Source organism: Recurvomyces mirabilis (genome assembly GCF_035927965.1).
Source record: "Recurvomyces mirabilis strain CCFEE 5264 chromosome Unknown scaffold_18, whole genome shotgun sequence".
In the NCBI taxonomy this organism is placed as follows: Eukaryota; Fungi; Ascomycota; class Dothideomycetes; order Mycosphaerellales; family Teratosphaeriaceae; genus Recurvomyces; species Recurvomyces mirabilis.
Window position 1 is genome coordinate 163,478 of NW_027041952.1, and position 25,005 is coordinate 188,482.

General features: G+C 54.4%; 7 protein-coding genes across 7 annotated transcripts; 4 read left to right on the top strand and 3 right to left on the bottom strand.

Annotated features, from left to right (window-relative positions):
- Positions 1-323: 323 nt before the first annotated feature.
- Positions 324-2,318, bottom strand: APN2 (Class II abasic (AP) endonuclease; the record flags this gene model as incomplete). Its single annotated transcript, XM_064839535.1, has 2 exons — positions 324-2,244; positions 2,302-2,318. The coding sequence occupies 2 exons, from the start codon at positions 2,316-2,318 to the stop codon at positions 324-326; spliced, it is 1,938 nt and encodes a 645-aa protein (XP_064692778.1).
- Positions 2,319-2,655: 337 nt separating this feature from the next.
- Positions 2,656-5,255, top strand: apc5 (the record flags this gene model as incomplete). The annotated part of the gene is made up of 7 exons (XM_064839536.1): positions 2,656-3,598; positions 3,646-3,881; positions 3,932-4,299; positions 4,367-4,554; positions 4,610-4,836; positions 4,890-5,037; positions 5,098-5,255. 7 exons carry the CDS (start codon positions 2,656-2,658, stop codon positions 5,253-5,255), a joined length of 2,268 nt encoding a protein of 755 aa, XP_064692779.1.
- A 190-nt stretch (positions 5,256-5,445) lies between these two features.
- LTS14_006844 (uncharacterized protein) lies at positions 5,446-15,268 on the bottom strand (the record flags this gene model as incomplete). The annotated part of the gene is made up of 2 exons (XM_064839537.1): positions 5,446-9,660; positions 10,037-15,268. The coding sequence occupies 2 exons, from the start codon at positions 15,266-15,268 to the stop codon at positions 5,446-5,448; spliced, it is 9,447 nt and encodes a 3,148-aa protein (XP_064692780.1).
- An 861-nt stretch (positions 15,269-16,129) lies between these two features.
- Positions 16,130-17,212, top strand: sed5 (Integral membrane protein SED5; the record flags this gene model as incomplete). Its single annotated transcript, XM_064839538.1, has 1 exon — positions 16,130-17,212. One exon carries the CDS (start codon positions 16,130-16,132, stop codon positions 17,210-17,212), a length of 1,083 nt encoding a protein of 360 aa, XP_064692781.1.
- Positions 17,213-18,407: 1,195 nt separating this feature from the next.
- LTS14_006846 (uncharacterized protein) lies at positions 18,408-21,523 on the top strand (the record flags this gene model as incomplete). The annotated part of the gene is made up of 2 exons (XM_064839539.1): positions 18,408-18,665; positions 18,731-21,523. The coding sequence occupies 2 exons, from the start codon at positions 18,408-18,410 to the stop codon at positions 21,521-21,523; spliced, it is 3,051 nt and encodes a 1,016-aa protein (XP_064692782.1).
- Positions 21,524-22,260: 737 nt separating this feature from the next.
- On the top strand, positions 22,261-23,495 carry LTS14_006847 (uncharacterized protein; the record flags this gene model as incomplete). Its single annotated transcript, XM_064839540.1, has 2 exons — positions 22,261-23,112; positions 23,166-23,495. 2 exons carry the CDS (start codon positions 22,261-22,263, stop codon positions 23,493-23,495), a joined length of 1,182 nt encoding a protein of 393 aa, XP_064692783.1.
- A 335-nt stretch (positions 23,496-23,830) lies between these two features.
- On the bottom strand, positions 23,831-24,856 carry SER2 (Phosphoserine phosphatase; the record flags this gene model as incomplete). Its single annotated transcript, XM_064839541.1, has 1 exon — positions 23,831-24,856. One exon carries the CDS (start codon positions 24,854-24,856, stop codon positions 23,831-23,833), a length of 1,026 nt encoding a protein of 341 aa, XP_064692784.1.
- Positions 24,857-25,005: the final 149 nt, after the last annotated feature.

The window sequence follows — 25,005 nt, forward strand, 5'->3', positions numbered from 1 at the left end:
ATGGAAAATGATGGTGGCTGGGTGACAGATGCGCAGTCCGCTGCTAGCTTCGTTGCGTGAATCACTGGAGCTGCCATTGGGGCAGTGCAGCAGCGCTGATTGGCGGCGATGAGGCTGGAAAGGGGGCAGTGCAATTGCATGGTTCGCGAATACGACTGCTCGAGCAGGAGATTCGGTGTTGCAGCCGTATGCTCGGCAGCTGTGTGAGAGGACTGATGAGGCATGGCGAAAGGTGGTCGATGTTGTCGCGTACATGTATGCAGGATGTCGCATCTATGTCATGGCTTCGGTTGTAGGACCGAGCTCGTACTTCCCTCACCACATCATCCATTCTCCAACCTCTTCTCCTCCGCCTTTCGACTCTGCCAATCCGAGCACCAAATAAAAGTAGCACACCTCCACTGCGTCCCCTTCTCCTTGCTCCCACTCGGTCCTAAGGGTCGAGCGCACATCCAGAAGCTCCGACCTTGATTACTGCCTTTCTTCTTCGTGAGCATAGTCTTGCAGGGCTCGGTGTGCCCCTCACACATCGGTGCTATGGGTCTAGAGAACAAATTGCCCCATGACCTTTGGTTCTGCTCTGCTGCTGCTACTCTGGCGCCAAATTGAGCTGGGGAGAGGGTGACAGCGGAGGAAGGAGAACCGAAGTCTGTTCTGGGTGTGGTGGTATTCGCTTGTTCGTGGCTACTGGAATCGGCCGGTTCTCTCCCATCTGCCGGAGGAGGTGTCGATGGACGATGGTTGAGGATTGGCGTCGACTCAGGCTTGATGATGTCGGCTTGTGCATCACCTTCCAGGTGCGTACCAGCTCCTAAAGTATTCGGCTTGCTGGCCGCGCTCTTCCGGAAGAAGCCTTTGAGACTTTGTTGGCCTTTTGTCCCAAGTGAAGGACCATCAGACTTCTGGCGTTTTGCGGGAATGGTCTTTGCAGGTGTAGATGCTTTGCGTTTGGGAAGCGTAGCAGTACCTGTGCCGTTAATGATATGATCAGAAGTCTGCTTTTCGTCCACCAGGTCTGGCTTCGCTTCCGGCGTTCCATCGGTCTTGTCAAAGGCTTCCTCGCTTGGCGTTGGACAATCTGGCGTAGCCTCACTTGCCATCGACGACGCTGCTCGCTTCACTGATGGTGCGGCGAACATTGACTTGATGCTCCTGCGCTTGTCGAACTCCGGTAGTCGCTTGGCAGAGAATGCAGGAACTTCAGTGACGTTCCACTCTTTCTGTCTAATGCCGTTGTCGAATACTCTAGCAGGACTCATGAGATCAGCGAGCTTAACACGCGCGCCATCTACCTCCACATCGTCGTTGAAGTCGGCAAAGACAGGGCAGTGGTCAGAGCCCAGGAGCCCTTCCATGATATTCGCGTCCTTGATCCATGATTGCATAGCCCTGCTGACAAGCACGAAATCTATGCGACTGCCAAAGTTGCCCGGCCTTGCGTTAATCTTCTGCTCCCAATGAGTGTACATGCCCTTTCGGTCTGGGTGAAACGCTCGTGTTGTGTCCCAGAGTATGGCATCCTCACGCCCCTCGTCCCGCTCGCCTATCACTTCGCCACCTTCAAGCAGCTGATTGAAGATGCGTCGATTAGGTGTGCTGATGTAGTCTTCGTGGACGATCCCAGCCTTACGCATGTCTTCCAGAGCCGACGCCGTATCATTCTCGTCGCGAGAGACGTTGAGGTCGCCAACCAGAATGACTCGTTTGCCAGCTTTGATGAGGTTACGAATTCGGCAGTCCAGGGCGCAGATGAAGCCGTATCTAAAGTCGTCCCGCAAGCCATTGCTGTTTGCTGGGGAGTAGACACCGAAAAGAACAAAAGCTGGGAATTCTAACACCATGCACCGGCCTTCAGAATCTAGCAGGACCGGATCGACACCAAGCTCAGCGACTTGTAGTGCATTTGGATAGCCACCAATATGCTCCTCGTCCATTAGGTCGCAGTATGGAACTCCAGACGGTGATGGCAGCACCCCAAGCAGACCCTCTTCCGCCTTGATCGGCGCACAAGTAGCATTTCTCGTGTATATGCCTACACCTGAATATCCTTTCTTATGCTTTGGTAGACTGAAGTAGCAGTCCCAGCCGTCCAGTATCACCATATCATCTCGCAAGTCCTTTCGTTGGATCTTGAGCTCCTGCATGACCACAATGTCGCTGCCGAGTATGTCGAACATGGCCGGAAATGTGCGTGCTGTATTCCATGGTTGGTAGCCGAATGGATTGCGGACGCCGTTGACGTTCCTGAGCAAGTATGTAAGTCTCATTCCAACGGGCTTGATGCATAGGATCAGTACATACCAAGTAGTGAGCCTCATCGTGGCCGCTCTAATCCTCCGATCGTCGCCGCAATGATACTGCGCCGCTGCCTCATGTCGCTTCTGGTGCGAATATTGTCCGAAGCGTTGCAGCCTGGATTGTGCCCTTACCTGGAGAAGTGAGGACGGAAGTCGTGAGGGTCAGTGGCATCTGCATGGAGTGATGGTATATGTGAAGAGGTGATGTTGAGCGGCTTGGGATCACGTGTTGACGCGAGTCCTTGGCGCGATGCTCTTTCCATGTTCGTCGTCGCCCTCATCTCAGCCACCATTGATATCAGTCTCAACGCGATGCGGGCGATTGATGATTATGACGAGATACCTCACGCCGCATCGCATGGGTCTACTGGTCCTTGTGCAAGAGTACTTCCTGGGTCAATTACCACTCACTTCGCGCATGCGAGTACTCAGCTTCATCGCCAAATACAGCAATATCAAAGATGCAGAAGATGGTCCGAGTGGACATGACCTATTGTCCAGGATCGATGCCAATATCATCGATCTCTTCCTTCCTCTGACCACTCTCGCCTCAGTTGTCCCTGGTCGAAGTCTCTATGACATCCTCTTACAAGCACTCTGGAGTCTGCAAAGCTTACATGCTCTCCACTTGTTCTTCGAAAAGGTCGCCCAACATGTGGACAGCGTGGAGAAGCCAGAGACCGCGGCCAAAGACTCGATCATACCCTCTCGTGCATCACCCTTGGGCCAGTATTGTCGTCGCTGCTGGCTCGAGTTCACCAGACTAGAATTTGACGACACTCGATCTCTATGGCTGGCATATACGGACTGGCGAGCACCGACGTTCGATCAATGGTCGCAACGAAACCCGGAGAGTGCTGCGCAGTACGGTGTGTCAGACGACGTCAAGGACTCCGACCTGACACAGAGGTTGATCAGGCCGACGAGCGAGTCTGTAGTCAGCGCTGCGGACGTCAATAGTGTCATCGCAAGTTCGATCTACTATCTACAAAAGCTCGGCACTCGAGCTCCAGAAGCCATGAAAGGACGGCTACGAGCTTGGCTTACCGATCAGCACGACGCTGGAGTGCAATCCCTACAGCACTTCATGGAGTTCTTCGACCATTGGAAGGCTGGTCAGTACACGATGGCGCTCGAAAGTCTGCATCGATACTTTGACTACTCGTTGGTCGCGAAGCCTGGCTCGAACGATAACATGCGTGTCTACTACCAGTATGCTTTGCTTCACCTCAGTGTTCTGCACGCGGACTTTGATTGTTGGGAAGAGAGTGTTGATGCTATGGACGAGTGCATCGCTACAGGTGAGTAGCACGGGTCAGAGGCAAATTGAGACACTGACACGTCTCAGCACGGGAGAACCACGACACGGTCTGTCTCAACTTTGCGTTATCCTGGCTTCTCTATCTACGGCAGGCGAAGCCCAAGAATGGCAGCCTTGACTACAGATCTGCATCGGGGTTCCTGGGCGCCGCTGCGTGCGAACAAGACGAGATTGGGTTCCTGAAAGCGAAGGCGAAGGACACTAAGCATTGGTCGCTTCTGAGCAGTACACTTCTCGAAGAGGCAAAACTCGGCATGCACGTGGTACGTTGTGATTAATACTGCTCGTTCGTGCCCTGGCTAATGGAAAACAGAGCGGCGTCACAGCAACTTCCATCGAACAAATAGTGCAAGCAGCATATGTGAATATGCAGCAAGATCTACAGACTTTAATGCCGGCAGCTAGTCTCTTCGAGAGTGCTGTTCTCGAACGCTTGGGACAAAGCCATGTCTCGGGTCTAGCTCATGACGTGGTCAGATGCATTCATGCCGACCAGGCTCCATTGGCAGATCGAGTGCGATCTGTATGTCGTTCGGCATACAATGCTGCGCAGGCGGGCCAATATACGTCTGCAATGGAGGTTCTTGAGAGTCTGCTGCACGTTGTCAGCGGTGTCCTAAAGCTCGAGCAGCGAATCGTTGGGTTTCTGAGTCTGGTTCATCTCGTGAAGAATCTTGCTATGTAAGTCGGACCGGCTAAAGGAGATCTCATTATTGAGGATCGCTGATAGCCTGACGCCTTCCCACAGGGCCAAGCTGGACCATGCTCGCTATCACCTTGCACAACTCAAGCCCCTACGGTCTCTTGGCGACACTGAAGTAGATTTCGAGCTCAACCTTGTCGATATCGAGCTGGCCATCCAGGAGTCAGATCTGGAAAGAGCCATGGCGCTGGTGGATGCTGAGCTCCAGCGCGCAAAGCAAACCACATCTCACGGTACATCAATTCTAATAGCAATGGTGCGGTGCAATCGCTAATCATGTACTCGAAGTCGACGTTTCTCAACGCTTGCACTACATGGTGCTTAAAAGCAGAGTCTTCGCCATTGCTGGACAAGCTTCGCAAGGCTTCTCCATCGCCTCCCGCGCTGCCTCTACTGCTATGAGACTGAGACTTATTCCTACCTTACTCGAAGCTACGCTCAGCCTGGCTGTGATATTGAATGAGTTGGCGGAGTACGATGCAGTCATCGAGTTGCTCGAGGCGACAGTGCCAAAGGTAGTGCCGTTTCTGGCTCGTGCTCGATGACAGTCGGCTGACTTGCATCCTAGATCAACGAATTTCGCCCTTCCCGCTTATTGCCTCGTGCTCTCTACAGGCTTGCAGAAGCGCATGTAGGTCTTGCTGGCTTAGCCAAAACCGCTGAGCGCAACCGGCTTGTACGAGAGGCGGAGGACCTGTTTGAGCGAGCGCGGAACAGTATGTATCTGTCCTTGATTCAAAGTGAGCCAGATGTGTCTGTACTGACGAATGTCATAGCTTACTCACTCTTGAGCGATCATAATGGGATGCTTGACTGCCTTGCCATGAAGTCACTGCTGGCAAAGTGGAGAGAGGATGAGCACGCTGCGGCGCAGTCAGATGGTTTGTACGCTCAATTAGTGATAGAGAAGCAAGTGGCAGATCAGTCTGTCTGAACATCTTGAGTCAGAGACTCGTGTCGAAGGCACTGGCGAATCTAGTCGCTTTACTTGACAAGCGATCAGAGCTAGATAGCGCAAGTCAAGTACGAAAAGTGGTATTAATTCTGCATGAATCATGCCTGTACAAAAATTCATGTATACAATTCTACATAGCAAACTACCTCAGGCTGCACGTTTATTTACACTATACACGAGGCTGCCACTCTTGTCCCGGATAGCTGGAACTTCTCATGCCGAGCTCCTGTTCGCTGACCGCCGCATCGTCTCTGCGACCAGAGTATCCAGAAGGCGTGTGCTGGTATGCTAGCGGCCTTCCGTCTGCGGTCGGCTGTCCTGTGTACGTCTCTGGGTAGTACTTTTGCCCGTGGTGAGGTCTCATGGGCGGTGGGTAGCGGCTGTCGTAATGGCTCGTCGGGGACATATTTGGTTGATATACTTCCTGCGGACGGGGCGACTGCGCGCTATGCGGTGGGGAAGGGTAGTGCTGCGGACCGAAGTGATCATTTTGCAGCGGAGGTGCCCACCCCGACTGCGGCGTTGGGTCCCCTTGAGGTGATTGCGGTGACAGCGGCATGGAGGGAGACTGCCAGCGTTGTTGTGGTGGAGGGGGTCTAACTTGTACTGGATAGCGGGATGAGGTGTATGACTGCTCCTGGCTCATCAAAGGTTGTCCCGAGCTCCACGGAGGCCGCTGCTGACTTTGGTAGGCATTTACAGCTGGGTAGTCCGGATATGATTGCTCCGGCCTATGATGCTGCAATGGGCTACTCATTACACGCTGATGTTGAAATGGTTGGCGTTGGAAGCGTGGGTCTTGCGCGGCAGGCGACTGCATCCTCGGCATTGGCGGCGATGAGACCCGGCGCGCATTTTCTGAGCTCTGCAAGCTTGAATTATTGATTTCCCTTGCAGATGTCTGCGAGTTCGATGAAGACTGGCGTTGATACTGCGGCAGTCCTTGACACTCGGCGGCAGGTGGAGACTGTACCCTTGGACCGGGCGGCGCCTGACTCTGCTGTGAACATCCACCGTCATTTGCTTCGGCATTTATGGGGTTCTGTGGTAGTATCGGTGGCATGGCTGAAATTGGCAATACTTGCCGATGCCTTGGTATCGCGAGAGGCGGACTGCGTATCTCTGGCGACCGTGGTGCTACCCAGTACGGTTGCTGCGTGGGTAGTGTTGGCAGTTGAGTACCCGGCGGAGGACCCTGTATTGGCGACGGAACATCCGCTGGTGGCCCAATGGGCTCAGCCTGCCTTCCATATGAAGCCTCTGTCGATCTGAAAGCTTCTGGAATGTCTGCTTGGGGTAGACCTCGACTACTTTGACCTTCGCTGTGCAATCTGCGATACTGTGGTCTTGGCTCATGCTGCGTGAGATATGGCGTGCGAACATCTGGCTGGCCATCGAAGGATGTGCGCTCACTACCGGGCCCATACCATCCTTGTGGTGGAGACTGTACCTGATCACGCTGTCCTTGCTGGACGGTATGATCGCCATAAGAACCGTACCAGCCTTGCGGTGGAGGCTGAGATGATGGCGATAGCATCGATCTTTGGTCGCCAACAGGCGACTGAGCATCATAGGACATCCTGTGTTGTTGCGGTACCGCACTCGTCATGTATTGCTTAGGATTTGGGCTTCTGCTTGCTTGCAAGTCAGGTATCTGCTGTCTTCGCATGGCCTCGAAGTCATCATAACCGCGTGAGGTCCCATCATTGCTTAGTTCCTGCCGTGCTGTGCTTCGTCGGCTTGGCGGCTGCATCTTAGTCAGCTTCCTGGGCTTCTCCACATTGCGTCCTTGTGTCTGTGATCGTCCGAACAATGAACCCAGCCCGGAGAAGCGTCTTGGCTTAAGTTCCACAGGCGGTGTCGTCGCTGATGCAGCTCGGTGTATTTTCTTCAGCCTCTGAGGGTCTACAGGGCTCTCTCGTGCTGAGATGGCTGCAATCATGGCAGCGTCTGAGGTCGAAGCGCTTGGTGCTAGCTCAGGAGGCTGGCGGATGTCCCTGGCGAAGTCTGTGTGTGACGCGCTAGGCGAGCGTTTGAACGTCTGCCAGATGCCAGACTTACGTTTCGCCGCCTTGTCAGCCTGCTCAGTATCAGCCGTGTTCGGGTCCTTGGACATATCTGGAGCCGCGGTAGGCATGGGCGGTGGAGTGTTGGCGGCACTGTCCGGACCACGAAAGAAGCCAGAGTACCGCCGGGAGTTACGCTTACTATCGTCGTTACTGACCTGCCGACTGTGCTGAGCGGAAGGTGTCGGTGTGCCATACTGTGAGCTACGTAGTCTTTCGTACTCAGTGGGCTGGACAGTACCCGAGTTGCGAATGAGAGGATGATGTTGGAAAGGCGGTGTCCCAGACGATGGTACCCCGGACCCAGTGAGACCGACGGCCACCGGAGCTTCGTCAAGGACAGCAACAGGCGTTTCACCTGGGTGACGTGCATGCGTCTCAGTAGTGCTCAACGGCGAGGAGACGGCGAACTCGTTCGCGCCCTCGAAGTCGTTTGCGCGACCATAGCTGCCGTTGTCGGCTTCCGTCTTGACTTGTTCGATCGGAGCGATGTTCTGCGCAATGGACGGAAGTGGAACCATTGTGGCGGATACAGGAGAATCACGATAGTGCTCGGCATCCACAACAGTCTCCCGAGTTACTGGCAACGGTAAAGTTTCGGGCAGGACCATACCAGCCCTGTATGGATCGCTCGCGCCATGAAGCTCTTCTTGCCGCTCTACGTGATTGCCAGGTCCATGGATTGGAACAACAGTGCTTTCATGATCGCCCAGGCTGGAGACAGATGATTGCCGAGATAAGTCGCTGTGGCCAGGCTCAAGGACGCGAGCATGTATAACACTATCATCGTCCGCGCCACCTTCAGCTGAGATTTCACTGCGACGGTCTGCAGTACTATGTTCTGTCGTGTCCGACCTCGAGACCACCTGATCTGCCATCCCCTCGGGTTGCAGCACGTTGGAGACAGTAGTTGGACGTGCCATGACACGCTGAGTCGGGACGTACTCATCGGACTGCAATATTGGGGGTGGAGATCTGCTGATGAATGGGACAGGTGGCTGGGGCGAGGATAGAGCCCTCGAGCGTTGCTGACTCGGAAGACTCGCGATAGCACTGACTTTCCGAATTTGTTGAGGCCTTGGTGGATGCGGCACATCAGAAACATGTGGGGCTGCCATTGGCTCTTCTTCACTCGGTAGTGCGACAAGTGCTTTGTGTTGTGCTTGGTCCTGTGCCAGCGGCTCTGCGTGTATTGTGCCGTGGTTCATTGAAGCAGTGTTGACTGGGGTTGGGACATGGGCCTCCCTCGAGATGTCGGCTGGTGTGATTGCTGGCCCTGGATTGGCTACCGCAGCCGCAATGGCAGTCACTGATGTTGTCGCAATATTGGGCGACTCATCTTCGAGGTCAGTAGAGGGTATCGCATCAATGTTGGAATCATGCTCATCCCCTTTCAGCTTCGTCTCGGCCACATCAGCAGGTGGGAGGCTGTGCGTGATAGCGCTGTCCTCGGCAGCTGAACCTAAAGGTCTGCCCTCAATCTTGCCTACAGCTCCCTGTGCTTCCAAGGGACTGTTCAACACCTCTGACATCTTCCTCTCCCTACCACCAATCTCACTAAAAGACCCGAAAGTCTCCCCAACAGGACTAGGCAACACGCCCAGCCTGCCCGGGGTATCTTGGCTACCATCATCGGTTGCCTGCCTGATGGCGCCTTCACTTGCATCGTCCTCCCAGGCTTCTATTCTCCGAGGCGCTGGCGGACCTACCATACCTTGGCCCTTAGCTGCCGCATTCTTACTCGCCCGCTCCGACTCCCGCTGATCGCCATCACCCCAATTTGGGAATAAGTCCGCGTTAGAAGTCGGTATGACTAGACTTGGTGGGCGGGACTTGCTCTTGCTTCTCCCGAACGCCGAAGCACTTTTACCTCTGCTGTGGTCCCGGAGTCGTGTTAGAGTGCGGGAGAAAGGTCGCGAGGACGACGTCGGCTCATCGTAGTTCGCAGCCTGCGGTCTTGGAATCAGGGTTGCAGATGGAGCTGGTGGCGCAGGGACGCTCAAGGGCGCGAGAGCAGATGTAGCAGGCGGACCAGGTGTGGATATAGGCATAGATGGAGCTGATGCTGGGACAGGTACAGTAATGGGCGCAAGGGTGCTGATTGGAGTACGAGCTCGTGCTGCCGGAGGAGCTGGTCTCGATGAGATCGTAGTAGCTGGCTGATTCAGTGAGGTAGTTGAACCTGTCGGCGACGCAGTGCCAGGCGTCGCTGAATTCGAGGTTGTGGAAGATACTGCAGGAGTGTATTGCGAGAACTTGCTGGTAGGAAGAGGAAGAGGAGGAGCGACCGAACGAGATGCGGTGGAGGAAGGAAGAGCCTATAAGAAAAACTTACGATGAGCATGAGTCCGTGACAATAGAAAACTTGATTTCGCGAGAAATAAGATGGTGCCATTAATGATACAAGCATGTAGATAGAATGAAAGCCCAAAGGCCGCTATCAATGGCCGTATGCTGATGTTGCTCAGGGTATCGTGATGCGTGCTGTCGACAGGAAACACCTTTGCAACTCGTGTAATACGCGCAAGGAGAAATTACACAGCCTGCCGAACACAAAGTCTCAGCATTGAAGGACTTGCAAGACGCCTCTCCGAGTAAGGTTCCCAGCCAGCCAGCCAGAGGATCGTGCGGATGCAGGAGAAGTACCCTTGACAGGCAAGCAGGAAGCAAAAGGGGAAAAGTGAAGTCTCATACCTTCTCGCCCCCTCCCTCCCTCCGACTCCCCAGCCTCAGCTTTCCCCTCTGAAACAACCCCTTGGCACCCGCCTGGGCCTTCCCACCCAGCACACCTGCCGTCTTCATGAACTCTTTGCCCTTTTGTTGTACATCCGCCATCCCACCTTCACCTCCGCCCATTCCACTCCCGCTGCCACCGCCACTGCCGCTACCAAACCCAGTGGATACCTTCCTGCTCTCGCCACCGAGCCCGGACCCAGATCCCGAGCCAGAGCCAGCGGTGCCAGCGAAAGGTTTTGTGAATTTAGCCATGCTGGGGCTCGCGCGGTGTTTATACATCCCCGGTCCGACACCGCTAGCTCCTCTTATCGCGGTTGCGCTAGGAGCATTGCCAATGTTGGCGTGTTCGGGATGTTGGACAAGCATATCGCTTAGCCATCCAGCAAGCCCTGTATCCATTTGCGAGAAAGTAGTGCGTGTGTCGTCATACGTCCTTATCCGCTCTGGGCTAGACTTGATCGCCAAGATCTCGCGGAAGGGAGGTATGCGTGTGGATTGCTTTGTTGAGGTAGGTGGGGAGGAGGCCTTGGTGTCGAAGTCTGTAGCTGTCGTGATTGTGGGGACTGGGAGGTCCGCTGAGTTATCCTTCTCTGGCAGGGTAGGAGACATGTCTCTGGGCCCTGCGACGGTGGCCGCAGGTTCAGGAAGTGAGCCGGGAAGGTCGGTCTGATAGTATGAAGGCAAGCGTGTGCTTTCGGAGTCCCTCGAAGTCGTAGTCTCGAGCTCATCGCCGCGTATGGGCGAGGGGTCGAAGGACCGCAAGCGTGCACCATCCTCATGCTGATGTCTAGAGACGGGCGATACAAGAGGCGTAAGTCCCGCACCTAGGCTCCCAGCCACGCTGCCCGTCAAAGCACTGACCGGCGCGCTGTCCATCGCAGCACCCCGTTCCACAGCCTGCGAGCTCCTCTCCATGGCTGGCGATTCATCATCGCTATCACCAGCATTCATGACATGCAATCCTCGACTTCTAGGCCGCTCATAAGGCATCTCAGGCAAGACCTCTGGAGCTCTCAACTCCTGCTCATGCTCGTGCTGCGCATGAGCCTGCGGCGCATTCGCCATAGTCGGACTCAACAGTCCCTTAGGCCTGCTCTCCCAACTAAACCTCTGATCCAGCATCCTAGGCAGAGGCTTCCCACCCGCTTGCGCTTCCGCAGCCGGCAGCGCAACCTCACCAGCGCCAATCCTCCTCTCATTTTCCGGGGCGTCAAGAGCATCTTGTAGCCTCTCCGAATCCTCCTCCTCCTGCTCTTTCGCCTCCATAATGCTCTCCCTCTTCATCTCCTCCTTCCTCGCGGGATCAAGACTCCGCACAATCTCCTTCCTCAATCGATCATTCTCCGTATCATCGAACCCAGTATCCGTGCTCAACTGCGGTAGCATCCCGGGTCTCACAGCGCTCAGTCGCGCCTGATCCGTCGAAGTCTCCCTCGGGTGTCCTGTCCGAAGCGGTGGCACAGCGCCAGAGAAATAATGACTAATGGGTCTTCCGCCTGGTCCGATCTCCCTCTGATCTCCAGCCATTCCAGCCCCGAAACCAGAACCGAACTGCGCGGGTGTGTCCTTAGCAGGAGGCGTAGGCGGCACACTGCTAGCAGCACTAGCCACACTCCTCTCATCGATGTCCGTGGCAGCACTAACCTCACTATCATTCCTGATGCCCATCTCGGGTCTCAGATAATGTGACACGTCACCATAGCCCGCCTTAGCCCTCATCTCGGGCTGTTCGACAGGAGCCGCAGGCTCACTGCTGCCGAAGTCTCGGGCTGTGGTTGCCAGACCGGTCATACCCATTAGACTTGCGCCGAGAGCAGCACCAGCGTCTTTGACCTGGGAGAGGGTGGTTGGAGGAGTGAACTCCTGGCCCCGGAGCGTGGTTTTGCGCGTTGTGGGCGTAAGATCGATTGGCTCATTCATTTGCGAGCCAGCACCAGCATCTTCGACGTGACCAGGAGCTGTAGGTGGCGAAAACTCGCGGCTGGTGATCCTGTTCTGTCGCGTCGTGGGCGTGAGGTCCACAGGTCCCTCATCTTCTTGCGACTGAATGTGAGAAGCACGTGGTGTCAAAGGAGACGAGGGCTCCGCAGCGCCTGCTCGCGGTGCCTCAAGATCCCTGCGCATTGGCTCGTGGTCATAGATTTGCTCATGAACAGCAGCCGCTGGGTTCATAGTTGGCGGTTCCTCACCCGCAGGTGTAGGCGCGAAGCTCACCCACTCCCCGGGAAGATGTGGACGGAAACTATTCTGGCTCTGCAGCTGGCTTCTCGGGCTGGCACCGCTCAATCCGTGCTCGACAGAGGCCGGTTGCAAAGCGGTGCTCTGCCTCGGCGTTCTCCCATCTCCATCTCGCTCATGCGTCGCGAACACATCATCCCGATCTTCGCCTTCGATATCATCCTTGACCGGCGATCCGGAAGCACTCGCAAGCAAACTGCCACTACTCCCGGTCTCCTTCCTACTATGATGGCCCCCACCGACCCTAGTCAAGTCCTCTTCACTTTGATGTCCTTGCCCACCAAATTGCGACCAAGAGCTCTTACTACTAATCAGACTGCTTGCCGAGTTCCTCCTCGAAGCATCATCGAGAGAATTGTAATTCTCCGCTATCTCACGCACGCGGCGGCCTTTGGCGTTGACGGGACTATCGCGTCCGCTTTGACCAGAGGGACTTTGCGTGAGAGCATTGAGGTTAGTGTTGGAGTTGGCATTCGGACTCCCGCTAGTACCCGACCTTGTCAGGCCCAGCCCGGGAGCTGAGGCTGCGATATTAGGTGACACCGGTCTAGCAAAGGCTGGGGAACCTGAGTAATATGCGGGTGAGCTCGGTAAAGCCGGAATGGGACCAGGACCAACGGGCATACGTTCATGCGTTCTCAAAAACTGCTGCTGACTAGCCGTCTCCGCTTGGGCAATCGGCGGCGAGTGCGTGCTCTCCCCATTAGTCTCATTAGGAATACTCAGCCGAGCGAGATCCACTTCGCGTGCAGTGTAGTCTTCGCCTCGTGCTTGCTGGACTGCGGCGGCCGTTGCTGCGGGACCTACGAGCTCCCCACTTCCATCGTCCCCGCGCTGGAGGTGTTGGGAGGCGGAGTGGGCTGAAAGATGTGATGCAGATCCATCAAGAACATCTCCCATCTCAGTTGCAGGCGTCTTGGCATCGGTGGCTGGGTGGAGAAAAGGTACAGGGACCTCGGCAGCTTGATCTATGACATCTGGCTCTTCACCAGGCTGCACCGTGTTCATTGTTTGCGCAGCTTGCGGTGTGCTGACGCGTCTGTGTTCATAGCCGTGCTCGATAGCAGGTGTTCTCGCGGGACTACTTCCGCTCGAAGGAGGATCCAGACTTCGCCTATAACCCGGCTGTACGATCCCAGCGGCAGTAGCAGCAGGGCCATAGGACTCGGCGCTAGCGTTGCGACTATGATTCGGGCTAGGCTTACGCGGGATACTTTGGCGTTGTGCCATTGGCGCAGGGTCGGGAAGGTAGTCGTGTACGCCGGATGTTTGTCTGGATTGCGTTGGCGTGGCTTCTTCCGCTATCGAAGGCGGTATATTATCTCTTATCTGTCCTGCTGCAGAAAAGGGTGCTGGGACATGAGCCATGATGGGACTGATGCCGCCAGTGCTGGTGGATGTCGTGTCACTTCTGCTCATAGACTGGGAGTTGTCCCTTGACAAGTCCGTAGGTGATAAGTTTGTGTGAGAGTGAGGGTGGTCAAAGGCCGTGTGTACAACGGAGGTCAAACCTGTACTGGCAGTGCTGGGATGGTGCTGGAGATCTGTAGTCCGCTCGTGTTGCAGTGTGGGCGAATACTGTGCTTGTGGCTCATGCGAGTCCGGGTGGGACGATACAGCCTCGATTGGTGACGTCAACACGCGCATGATGGTGCTCTGAAAGTGGTCATCTTGTGGCGACGACGACGAGCTAGATATTGGACTTCGTGTTGCGCTTTGGTGCTCGATGGGCTCAGCCGCTCGTGCGGGTGTCGGAGCTGTCACTTCGCCTGCACTAGAACCATGGATGAAGTCACTGCCAAATCCAGAAAAGCGACTCACAGGCGGCAATCGTGGACTCGGGTCCTCGACCTTTTCCGCAACATCTGCAGTCGGCTCGCCAAATGTAGGCACGTCATACTCCTGCAGGCTAGCCAAAGGCTGATATTGAGGCTCTGTACCAACATCACGCAGTGGCGACGGCTCAGGCACACTGCTCGGCACCGGAGCTTGCAACTGCTCATGGGCTCTGCTCTCCTCAACCGCAGGCACTGGTTGAGATTGGGGCAGCTCCCGCCTCGCTGCATGCGGAAGCGACTCAACGACCTCATCCCGTTCAACAACGGGATGCAAGTTTCTCTGTTGCTGCAAGCTCGGCGCCGGACTATCAGTTGCCCGTGCCAAGGGTGAAGTAGCCTCGCGCTGCACTGAGTCCATGCTAGGACGAGAAGAGTCCATGCTCTGTCTCTCCCTTTCCTTCTCTTCCGCCATACGTTTATAGATGTCGGCTGGTCGGATAAAAGGTAATGGTTTGTCCAACACCTTCGCAGTAGCAGGCGCAGAATCCGCGGCGGCGACGACAGGACTGCTGCTGGAGGAACCCTGACTTACGCTACTCTTTCGGGGCGGAAAAGCTTGACCAGGCGAGGATATTGATGCCTGAGCAGGTACTCGCGCAGGACTAGTGCGTGTGTTGAGTGGAGGAGGCACTTGTTCAGGGTTGGTGAAGTTGCGGTCTCGTGACCGCGGGTCGTGGAAATCGACACCACCTCTGCCAGCTCCTCCCATGCCAACAAATTCACGAGCGTAATCTCCGCTCGGTCGTCCACCACTACTGCTGCCGGGACTCACGCCCCTAGGTCCCTCAATCCCTGATCCTGAAGGATGTAGTTGCGATCCACTGAACGCCCTACGCTCATCGCCCGTATCGAAGCTGTTCTGTCGCTGAGGTCTTGGCTCTTGTCGTTGCTGCTGAGGGGGTATTTGCGCAGGGTTTGGGTTCGCTGAGGCTGGAGGTTCGTCATCGTAGCCGCTATATTCATCGTATGGATCGTAGCCGCCCCAGTCATCTCCATCGTAATTGTAGGTCTTGGCTTGCTGCCATTTTTGTGTCCTGTTGCGGCCTGGAACGGTTTTGAAGGAGACGGGAGGTTGTTGTTGTTGATTTGGTGGTGGGCGGCGATTGAATGCCATGCTTGTTGTGGTGTGAAAAGAGCGAGGGCGCAGGAGTGTGTCCCTATCTCAACATGCTGTGCCCGTGATTGCTCCTAGGTAGTGAAGGTCAAAGGCTTTACAGTTCTGAGGCGCTCATATCATGCTCAGCCTCATTCGTCGGCGTAAGGTGCTGCGTCAGAGGGCTGCCTCCTTTGAGCTTCAGCGTGTAGATATTACGATTATCGTGTATGAATCATAGGCTGGATCGTGACTGAAAACAAGATGGCTGAACTGCTGCACGACTGGATATTGCCGTCAAGGCGTGGTTTGGTATGAACAGGATTGGCTTTGGTACGCGTGGTGGATAGAGTTGTGGAGATGATCTCGAAGCTTGCTTTCGGTTTCCCGAACTTGTTCGAGATGGGCCAATGAGGATAGTTATTTGGCCACTATCGGATAGGTAGTATTCGAGTAGCATCAAAATGCTCGAGGAGGTGTTGATGAAGTGATTATGTACGATGGAAGTTCATCACATATTGTACAGTCTGATTGAGCATCATCGTCTTTGTTACCCTTCTCTCGGTACTTGACGGCTACATCCGCCTTCACGTGGTGATGCGAATGTTGAGTTGAGATTAGCAACTCCTGCATGCTGCGCTTTCTATACCCTTGCTCAAAATATCGCCACGATCACCACCAATTCCAACTTCTCTTCACTGTCGCGTACGAAACTCGACAATCCCCAGAGATCGACAACATACCATATATACTGCGCACGAGTCCCAGACTCCGAAGAAGCCACTTGGCCACCACGTAGGCAACGAACAACCACCTTTTCCCGGCCACCTAGCGCCCAGCGCTCTCACGACCCAGCGCATGTTGTCCACTACCACTGCCATAATGTCCCACCCAACCACCATTCAAGACCGTACCCCCGAATTCCACAGCATCCTCCACCAAGCCCAAAAAACCCTCGCCCGCCAACGGAAACCCGGCGCATCCGCACAAACCCAGCAACCACTCCTAACATCCCACCAACAAGCCAATGGCAGCGCGACACCACCAACGCGCAAACAGCGCAGCGAATTCGCGCGAAACGCTGCCGGCATCGGACGAGGGATCGCTGCTACCATGGGGAAGCTAGAAAGATTAGGAGAATTGGCGAAGCGGAAAACGCTATTTGATGATCGGCCAGTTGAGATAGCCGAGTTGACGTATGTGATCAAGCAGGATTTGGCTGGGCTGAACGGTCAGATAGGCAAGCTGCAGCAATTGCAAAAGGGTGGGAATATTACCGCGGCTAGCAATGCGCCAGGGGCAGGAGGGAAGGAGGAAGGCGAGCATAACAAGAATGTTGTCATCTTATTACAAGGCAAACTGACAGATGTCACGGCGAGTTTCAAGGACGTGTTAGAGGTCCGGACGAAGAATATACAAGCTAGCAGAGAACGGCAGGATAATTTCGTAAGTTCTGTGGGCGCGGGTCAGGGACAGCATCTCAAGCCCGTAGGCGGCTCAGACAGTCCACTCTACAGCACCACACCCTCCCGAAGCCGGACACCGAAACCAGGAGCGCAGACGAGCGCCGCACAACAAGACCTCCTCTCCCTCGACCCCAGCACCTCCAACTCCGGCGCCCTCTACCAGAACAACCCAACCTCGCAAGCCCAACTCCAACTCATGGAAGAAGGCAGTTCAACAAACACTTACATAACCCAACGCGGTGAAGCCATCGAAGCCATTGAGCGGACGATCAACGAGCTTGGCGGGATTTTCGGCCAGCTGGCTCAGATGGTTAGTGAACAGAGCGAGCAGATCCAGCGGATCGATGCGAATACGGATGACGTGGTGGAGAATGTAGAAGGGGCGCAGAGGGAACTGATGAAGTATTGGGGCCGGGTGCAGGGCAATCGGTGGTTGGTGGCGAAGATGTTTGGTGTGTTGATGGTTTTCTTTCTACTTTGGGTGCTTGTGGCGGGATGAGCAAAGCATTGACTGGCGGCGGTGTAGGTCAGATGGGGTTGGTTTGCCTTTGTACGGTTTAGCGCTGGCGCTTTGTATGAGAGCATTGGATCCATGGGTCGAGCATTTGTTTGTGATATGGGTGGAAATAGCATTCAGCGATCTGGGGATAGGGTAGTGCTCTGTAATAGTATCCCTGGCACGGCAAGCATTGGTGCGAGATACCTTAGATTTGTACACCTATCAGTGTTCACGCCTGAGGAAGGCCATTCCTATCATTAAACCACCAGAGACAGGCTCCTCGTCGCTCGCTCATTGACAGTACCTCGGTACTTACACAAACTCGACATCATCCCTGCTGCAGGGTCAGCCGTTTCCCCGCAGCCACACCCCTACCTTTATCCTTGGCAAAACAACGTCATGTTCACATTACAAGTCAAACGGTAAGATTATCGTTCATAGGTGGGTGTTTCTGATGTGAATCACGAGCGTGCGACTGTGAGCCAAGCAAGGAAGCTTTCCGAGAACCGAGATTCTCCTCCCAAAGGCCCGAACAACACAAGATTCAGATCATTCACCCACTTCTTCTTCTCCACAAATGAAACATTATTGCACTCCGCCAGGAACAGGACCATTCCAATGCGGGGTGTTACACTCACCACTCACCACAGCTTTGAAGGTCGTCCTGCACGGCCGCAGTAGCTTGAGCCCATGCAATACTGTGTTAATTCCAATGCTATGCCGATCTCCAACTTCTCTCGGCACAAGCGCATCTCCATCGTCCTTCCTCCACCGCGGATGCGTCGCCAACTCCACACGGTCTCCAAGGTGAATGAGATCTTCAAGACCTGCTGATCATTCAAACGTTGCTCCCGCAGCACGATTCACACCGAACCTCGTGATATGTCTTAGCCTGCCGCCTGCCGTACACTTCCTGCAAGGTGTAACATCTTCTTCCTTCCTGTTCCTGTCTACCTCCTCATTTCTTACAAAGTGGGTAACTTTCTGTTCTTGTGCAAGCGGATAACTGCACTGTGCCGCTGCGGTGCGAGGTAGTATAAGAGATCATCTTCTCCCTCTTGCCGTTTCGCTGTGACAGCAGCTCTTCTTGCTGTTCTCACGCATTCGACCCTCGCACTTCGTTTTGCAGACAACAGTACCATACAGCGACACCAGTATCCGCATCCCCACCATAGCTGGCAGAACGCACACAGACATGGCGACGTTCCTCTACGCCGGTCTAGCTCTGGCCGCCCTCGCCTCCGCCTCGCCAGTCCCAGCCCTCTTCGATCGTGCCACGGATCTCTCTTCTTGTCCGGGCTACAAGGCAAGCAATGTCAAGACCTCAGGCACTGGGCTCACGGCTAGCTTGAGCTTGGCGGGTACGGCTTGCAACGCTTATGGGACGGATTTGACAGACTTGACGTTGACGGTGGAGTATCAGAGTGAGCAGAGGTTGCATGTCAAGATTCAGGTAAGCCAGCGACTTTACGAGTAGAGCGGAGAGGTAGAGAGGTTTGTGCTAATTCTGAAATGCAGGATGCGGCGAACCAAGTCTACCAAGTACCCTCCTCCGTCTTCACCCGCCCCTCAGCCTCCAATGGCTGCAGCCCCGACAGTTCCGACCTCATCTTCAACTACATCGAATCCCCCTTCAGCTTCTCCGTCGTCCGCCGAAGCAACAACGAGACCCTCTTCGACACAAGCGCTGCCTCTCTGATCTTCGAGAGTCAATACCTCCGTCTTCGCACTTCCCTGCCCAGCACCCCGAGCTTGTACGGTCTAGGCGAGCACACGGACCCGTTCCAGCTGAATACGACGAATTACACTCGTACGATCTGGAATCGTGATGCTTATCTTACTCCGGAGGGCACGAATTTGTATGGAGATCATCCGGTCTACTTCGACAACCGCAATGCCAATGGTACGCACGGCGTTTTCTTGCTCAACTCCAATGGCATGAACATCATCCTCGATAACCCAAATGGCGAGCAGTATCTCGAGTACAACACTCTCGGTGGTGTGCTGGACTTTTACTTCCTCTCTGGTCCGTCTCCTGTGGCAGTAGCTCAGCAGTACTCTGAGGTCGTGGGCAAGAGCGCCATGATGCCATACTGGGGCTATGGTTTCCACCAGTGCAGATACGGCATGCAAGACGTCTACGAAGTTGCTGAGGTGGTTTCGAATTACAGCATTGCAAACATCCCGCTTGAGACTATGTGGACGGATATCGATTACATGTATCTCCGTCGCGTCTTCACACTCGACCCAGATCGCTACCCATTGGAGAAAGTGAGAGAGCTGGTGAATTACTTGCATACCCATCAGCAGCACTACATCGTCATGGTCGATCCGGCCGTAGCGTATCAGGACTACCCAGCTTTCAACAACGGCGTCGACACCGATTCTTTCCTGAAAGAGGCGAATGGGAGTGTATACAAGGGCGTCGTATGGCCGGGTGTCACAGCTTTCCCGGATTGGTTCGCTCCCAATACTCAAGGATACTGGAATGGGCTCTTCGACTCTTTCTTCAATGCTGATACTGGTGTAGACATCGATGCTCTATGGATCGATATGAATGAGGCCTCGAACTTCTGCGTCTACCCATGTACCGATCCCGAGGCTCAGGCTACTGCCATGGGTGATCCTCCTCGCCCACCGGCGATTAGGTTGGGTGCTCCAAGAGCGATCCCTGGCTTCCCAGCGGACTTTCAGCCGGTGTGCAAGGCGGAGGTGACGTTCAATGTCAATGCCAGCACATTCTATGGCGAGAACATCTTGGTCCTGGGCTCGGCAATCACGATTGGCAACAATGATGTTACGAATGCTGCTCCGTTGAACGCGAACAACTACCCAATCTGGGGCGCCACAATTGATATGCCGCCGAACACGAATGTCACATACCAATTCGTCCGCGCCGAGCCGGATGGCTCATATGTCTACGAGGCGCAGAATCACACGATCATGACTGGGCCATGTAACAGCACAAATCAGAGCACACACGACACGATCACGACTTCCTCTCCGGCCCAGAGCTCGACCAAGCTACGTAGAGAGGTATTGGCGCCTTTCACCAATGCTCACGGCGCCCCTCTGCAGAAGAGACAGAGCAGCGGTGACCAGACTGGCCTGCCGGGTAGAGACTTAATCAACCCCGAGTACACGATCGACAACGCAGCAGGCAGCATAAGCAACAAGACGTTGGACACGGATCTCGTCCATTCTGGCGGTTGGACCGAGTACGACGCGCACAACTTGTACGGCGCTATGATGTCGGAGAGCTCGCGGATTGCTATGCTTTCTCGTCGTCCTACTCTCCGACCTATGATCATCACTCGCTCGACATTTGCAGGTTCTGGCAGACAAGTCGGCCACTGGCTTGGTGACAACGGGGCTGACTGGTCTCACTATCTGATCTCCATCTCCGAGATCCTTGAGTTCGGTGCCCTGTTCCAGGTTCCGATGGTCGGCGCTGATGTTTGTGGCTACGCTGGCGTAACGAACGAGCTTCTCTGCGCTCGATGGGCAACCCTGGGTGCTTTCAGCCCCTTCTACCGCAACCATCAGGAATCTGGCAGCCCACCGCACGAGTTCTATCGCTATCCTCTCGTTGCCGAAGCTGCACGTAATGCCATCGCTATCAGGTACCAGCTCCTCGACTACCTCTACACAGCCTTCTACGAGCAGAACCAGACGGGTACTCCCTGCATTCAACCTATGTTCTTCGCCTACCCTGAGGACAAGAACACGAACAGTCTAGGCCACCAGTACTTCTTCGGTCCTGGTATATTGGTTGCTCCTGTCACGGAAGAGAACAGCACTAGCACTACGATCTACATGCCCAACGATATCTTCTACGACTACTACACCCACGCTACCGTCCGCGGCACCGGCTCGAATGTGGCTTTGGACAACATCGCTTACACCAGTATCCCCCTCTACTACAAAGGCGGCAATATCATCGCTCAGCGTGCTAGTTCCGCAAACACAACCACAGAGCTTAGGAAACAAGATTTCAACATTGTCATCGCGCCTGGCTTGAACGGCACAGCGACAGGAAACTTGTACCTCGATGACGGTGTTTCCCTTGAGCAGCCGGCTACGAGTCTCATTACGTTCACGTATACCGCCGATGGCAAGTTCGCGATGTCCGGAAGCTTTGGGTACGATGCTAGTGTTAGTATCACTAGTATTACTGTGCTTGGCTCTGGATCGTCGTCGTCGTCGTCAGCGGGGGCGACGACGAGTAGCAAGTTTGTTACGAGTGGGAAGGCGAGTACGAGGGTTGAGACGACGATTCCATTGACTGGGCCGCATAGCGTGCAGCTCTGATCGGTCGAATGGTTTGGCTGTTTAGTTGGGCTTACTTGCCATGGCAGGAAGGTCAATGAATTTATGAAGTAGGACGCTATTCACGATGCAGTGCAGCAGGATAGATGAATACAACGGATAGTATACCTCAATGATTACCCACGCTCTCCAGGTGCCTGTGCTATTGAACTTGAATTGACGAGCGTATTCGTTGCACTAGGGGTACGGTCGACAGAATCGATATTCTTCCGGTCGTCATAGTGCGACCCACTTCACGACATGGTTTCCCCTCTTTCCTCATCTGTCTTCTCCTCTTGCTTACCTCTAATGGTACCTGACGATACCCCGCCGGTAGTCAGGGCCGTTGCATGCATGTCTATTGCACGCAGTCATCGTCTGTCACTTGTGGCTCAGCTTCGATGATATCTGTGGTGTAACGAGAACGAACGCAATGTATGACCTGGAAACACACCACGCATCACGAGCTGAGCCTCCAGCAATACCCTGGAATTGTCCTCTTGACATAGTGACATAGTCGACCGACACGCATGGGTTACCTGCTGACTCGCGAGGTCTTTCGGGTCTTCGAACCGCTCACTCTGACCTCCACTTGTTGGCTGGGTACTTGTCCGCGTCGGTCCGCATGATGATTGCGGCTTCTCCAGCTTCACTGCTGATGACATCCTCGGAAGACCTACATATATATTCTAAACCAAGTCGTGATCTCACTCTCCTATCCACGACAAATATCAACTGCCATGTGGTCCGCCATCCTCACCCTTGGCGTTACCGCGGTGTCTGCCACGAATCTTTTCGTTTCCGACTATGGTGGTACCATCAACACTTTCTCACTCACAGCAAGCAATGGCACGTACAACCTCGAGAATATATTCTCGACCACCGACTGCGCACCAAACCCTAGCTGGCTCACCATCGACTCGAATCGCGGCTTGCTATTTTGCATGAACGAAGGCCTCGAAACAGTCAATGGCTCACTCAGCTCATTCACAATCAATACTAACGGCTCCTTGACTCACATCAAAAACGCAACCGCCATATCCGGCCCAGTGAACGGCGTCATCTACGGCGAGCCAGCAGGCCAACGTGCGATTGCTTTGGCTCATTATACCGGCTCGGCTGTCACTTCATGGCTACTTGAGGGCGGAGGTCATTTCGAGCTTAACCAGAATATTCCTTTCACACTCTCTGGTCCTACTCCGAACCCTGCACGCCAGGATGCGCCGCATGAGCACGAGGCGATCCTCGATCCTACTGGGCAGTACATTCTGGTCCCTGATCTAGGCGCTGACCTGGTGCGTGTTTTCAGTTGGGACATCGAAACCTTGAAGTTGAAGGAGCTGTCGCCACTCAAGGCTGCAGCGGGCTCCGGGCCACGCCATGCTGCTTTCTGGAATCCTTATGCGGTGGCTTCGGAGAACAGCACTACCTACATGTACCTCGTGGCCGAGCTTGCCAGCTCTGTAACTAGCTATGCCGTGACTTATCTGCCGAATGGTGGAGGCTTGTCATTCTCGCAGGTCTACAACAGCACAACTTATGGGTTACTGAACCTGCCCGAAGGTAATGCACCTGCTGAGGTTACTGTCACTGTAAGTGAGACATGACTAGAAATTTTTCAAAATAGCTGTTAACCATTCTCCAGCCCGACAACCGCTTCCTGGTAATCTCCAACCGCAACAACACCTCATTCAACCTTCCCGAGCCAGACGGCAGTGTCATCAAGTCCGACTCCCTCTCCACCTTCCAGCTCCAGGACGATGGCACTCTAGTATGGCATCAATTATGGCCATCTGGCGGTTTCTATCCACGACAATTCAGCATCGATAAGACCGGAAGTCTCGTGGCAGTCGGACATCAGTACGATCAGAACATCGTCATTCTAGCTCGCGATGTGGCGACTGGCTTGATCGGGGAACCATTGGCTAGGATGAAGGTTCCTGGTAACACCACCTGTATACAGTGGGATGAGTAGTCGTTGACTTACGGCTTGGTCATGATTCGCTGGTATAGGTAGTAAGAACAGGGGACAATAAATAGGATCGGAAAACCAGAACATGGCATTCGTAGCATCTGCTTCGCTCTCTACATCTATCTTGTCTAGTTCGGGACGTGCCACAATGTGGTGTGAAGCCACCCGCACATGGGCTGTTGCGGTAACCCTTGCTTTTGATTAAACGTGCATCTCTTTCGCTGTACGTGGCCGATGAACCGACCAGCGGCGCTATCAATCTCTGACCTGGAGATGACTTTCGTCTGATAATGATAGCATCTCTCAAATCCAGAGGATGACCCGTCGACCTGACCATACTAAATGACTAGCAGTCGCTTGACCTCGTCTTCTGTATGTCCAAGCACGTACATGATATCCAGGAGACTATGCCTATTCATGCGCATTGGTGCTCTCTCCTGCACGGAAAGCTTAGCGTTAAAAGCTATACCAAGACCCGCCACTCGCATCATCAGCAAGTCATTGCTACCGTCGCCAATCGCAATGACGTTCTGAGAAGGAATATCATTATCGGCTGCAAGTTTCTGCAACAACTGCTTCTTTCGCTTCGCATGAACTATGGGTGCCTTAGGATCAAGCTTTCCCGTGAGATGTGTTCCTTCTTGGTTGGTCAGAAGCACGTTGGCGTAAGCGTAATCCAGTCCTAATTGTCCTTTCACCCACTGAGCAAGTGGTACAAATCCACCACTGAGCACCGCCGTCTTCCATCCGAGAGCCTTCAAACATCCCACAAGCTCATGTGCTCCAGGAGTAAATGTGATCGTACTGGCTTTGAGCTGATCCCATATGGATGTCGGCACGCCCTCGAGCAACGCCACCCGCTTCCCGAGCGACTGCTCAAAGTCCAGCTCGCCTCTCATAGCCTCCTCGGTGATCTTGGCGACGGCATCGTACTTGTTGACTGCTCGAGCCAGCTCATCGATGACTTCTTGCTGAATCAATGTGCTGTCCATGTCAAAGACTGCTAAGCCAGGTCTTGTATGTAATCCTTGGGAGAGCCCGCTAGGTAGCAGGACAACCTCGACATCCCAGTTCTGCTCGAGTGCCTTGACACCTGGCCTTGACAGTACAACATGGCATTGCTGTAAGTCGAGACCCGAGCTGGACAGGACAGTGATCTGTATATCCAGTACAGACTTGGCATTATCCAGGAAACGCCTTTCGTGCCGAGTGTCATGGCCTGAGGAAGTGCTAATGCCAACAGCTAGTAGTGCTTCGATCAGGACGGCAGTAAGCTGTTCTGATAGCTTTTCCCAAGCATCACTGTCGAGAGTCGTTGTACTGAGCACTATAGCATGATGACAAGAAGCCTCGCTGATGTCCATGTTGTAGGGTGTGAGCTCGAACTGAGATCTGGACTAGCACACGTCCTTTATTGAGCGTACCCCAAGCATAATCGCAGGTGTAGACTTTGTAATAAGATCAAGTGAAGTGTCCCGGAATTTTGTCGATGAACGATGCACGGCCCCACAAT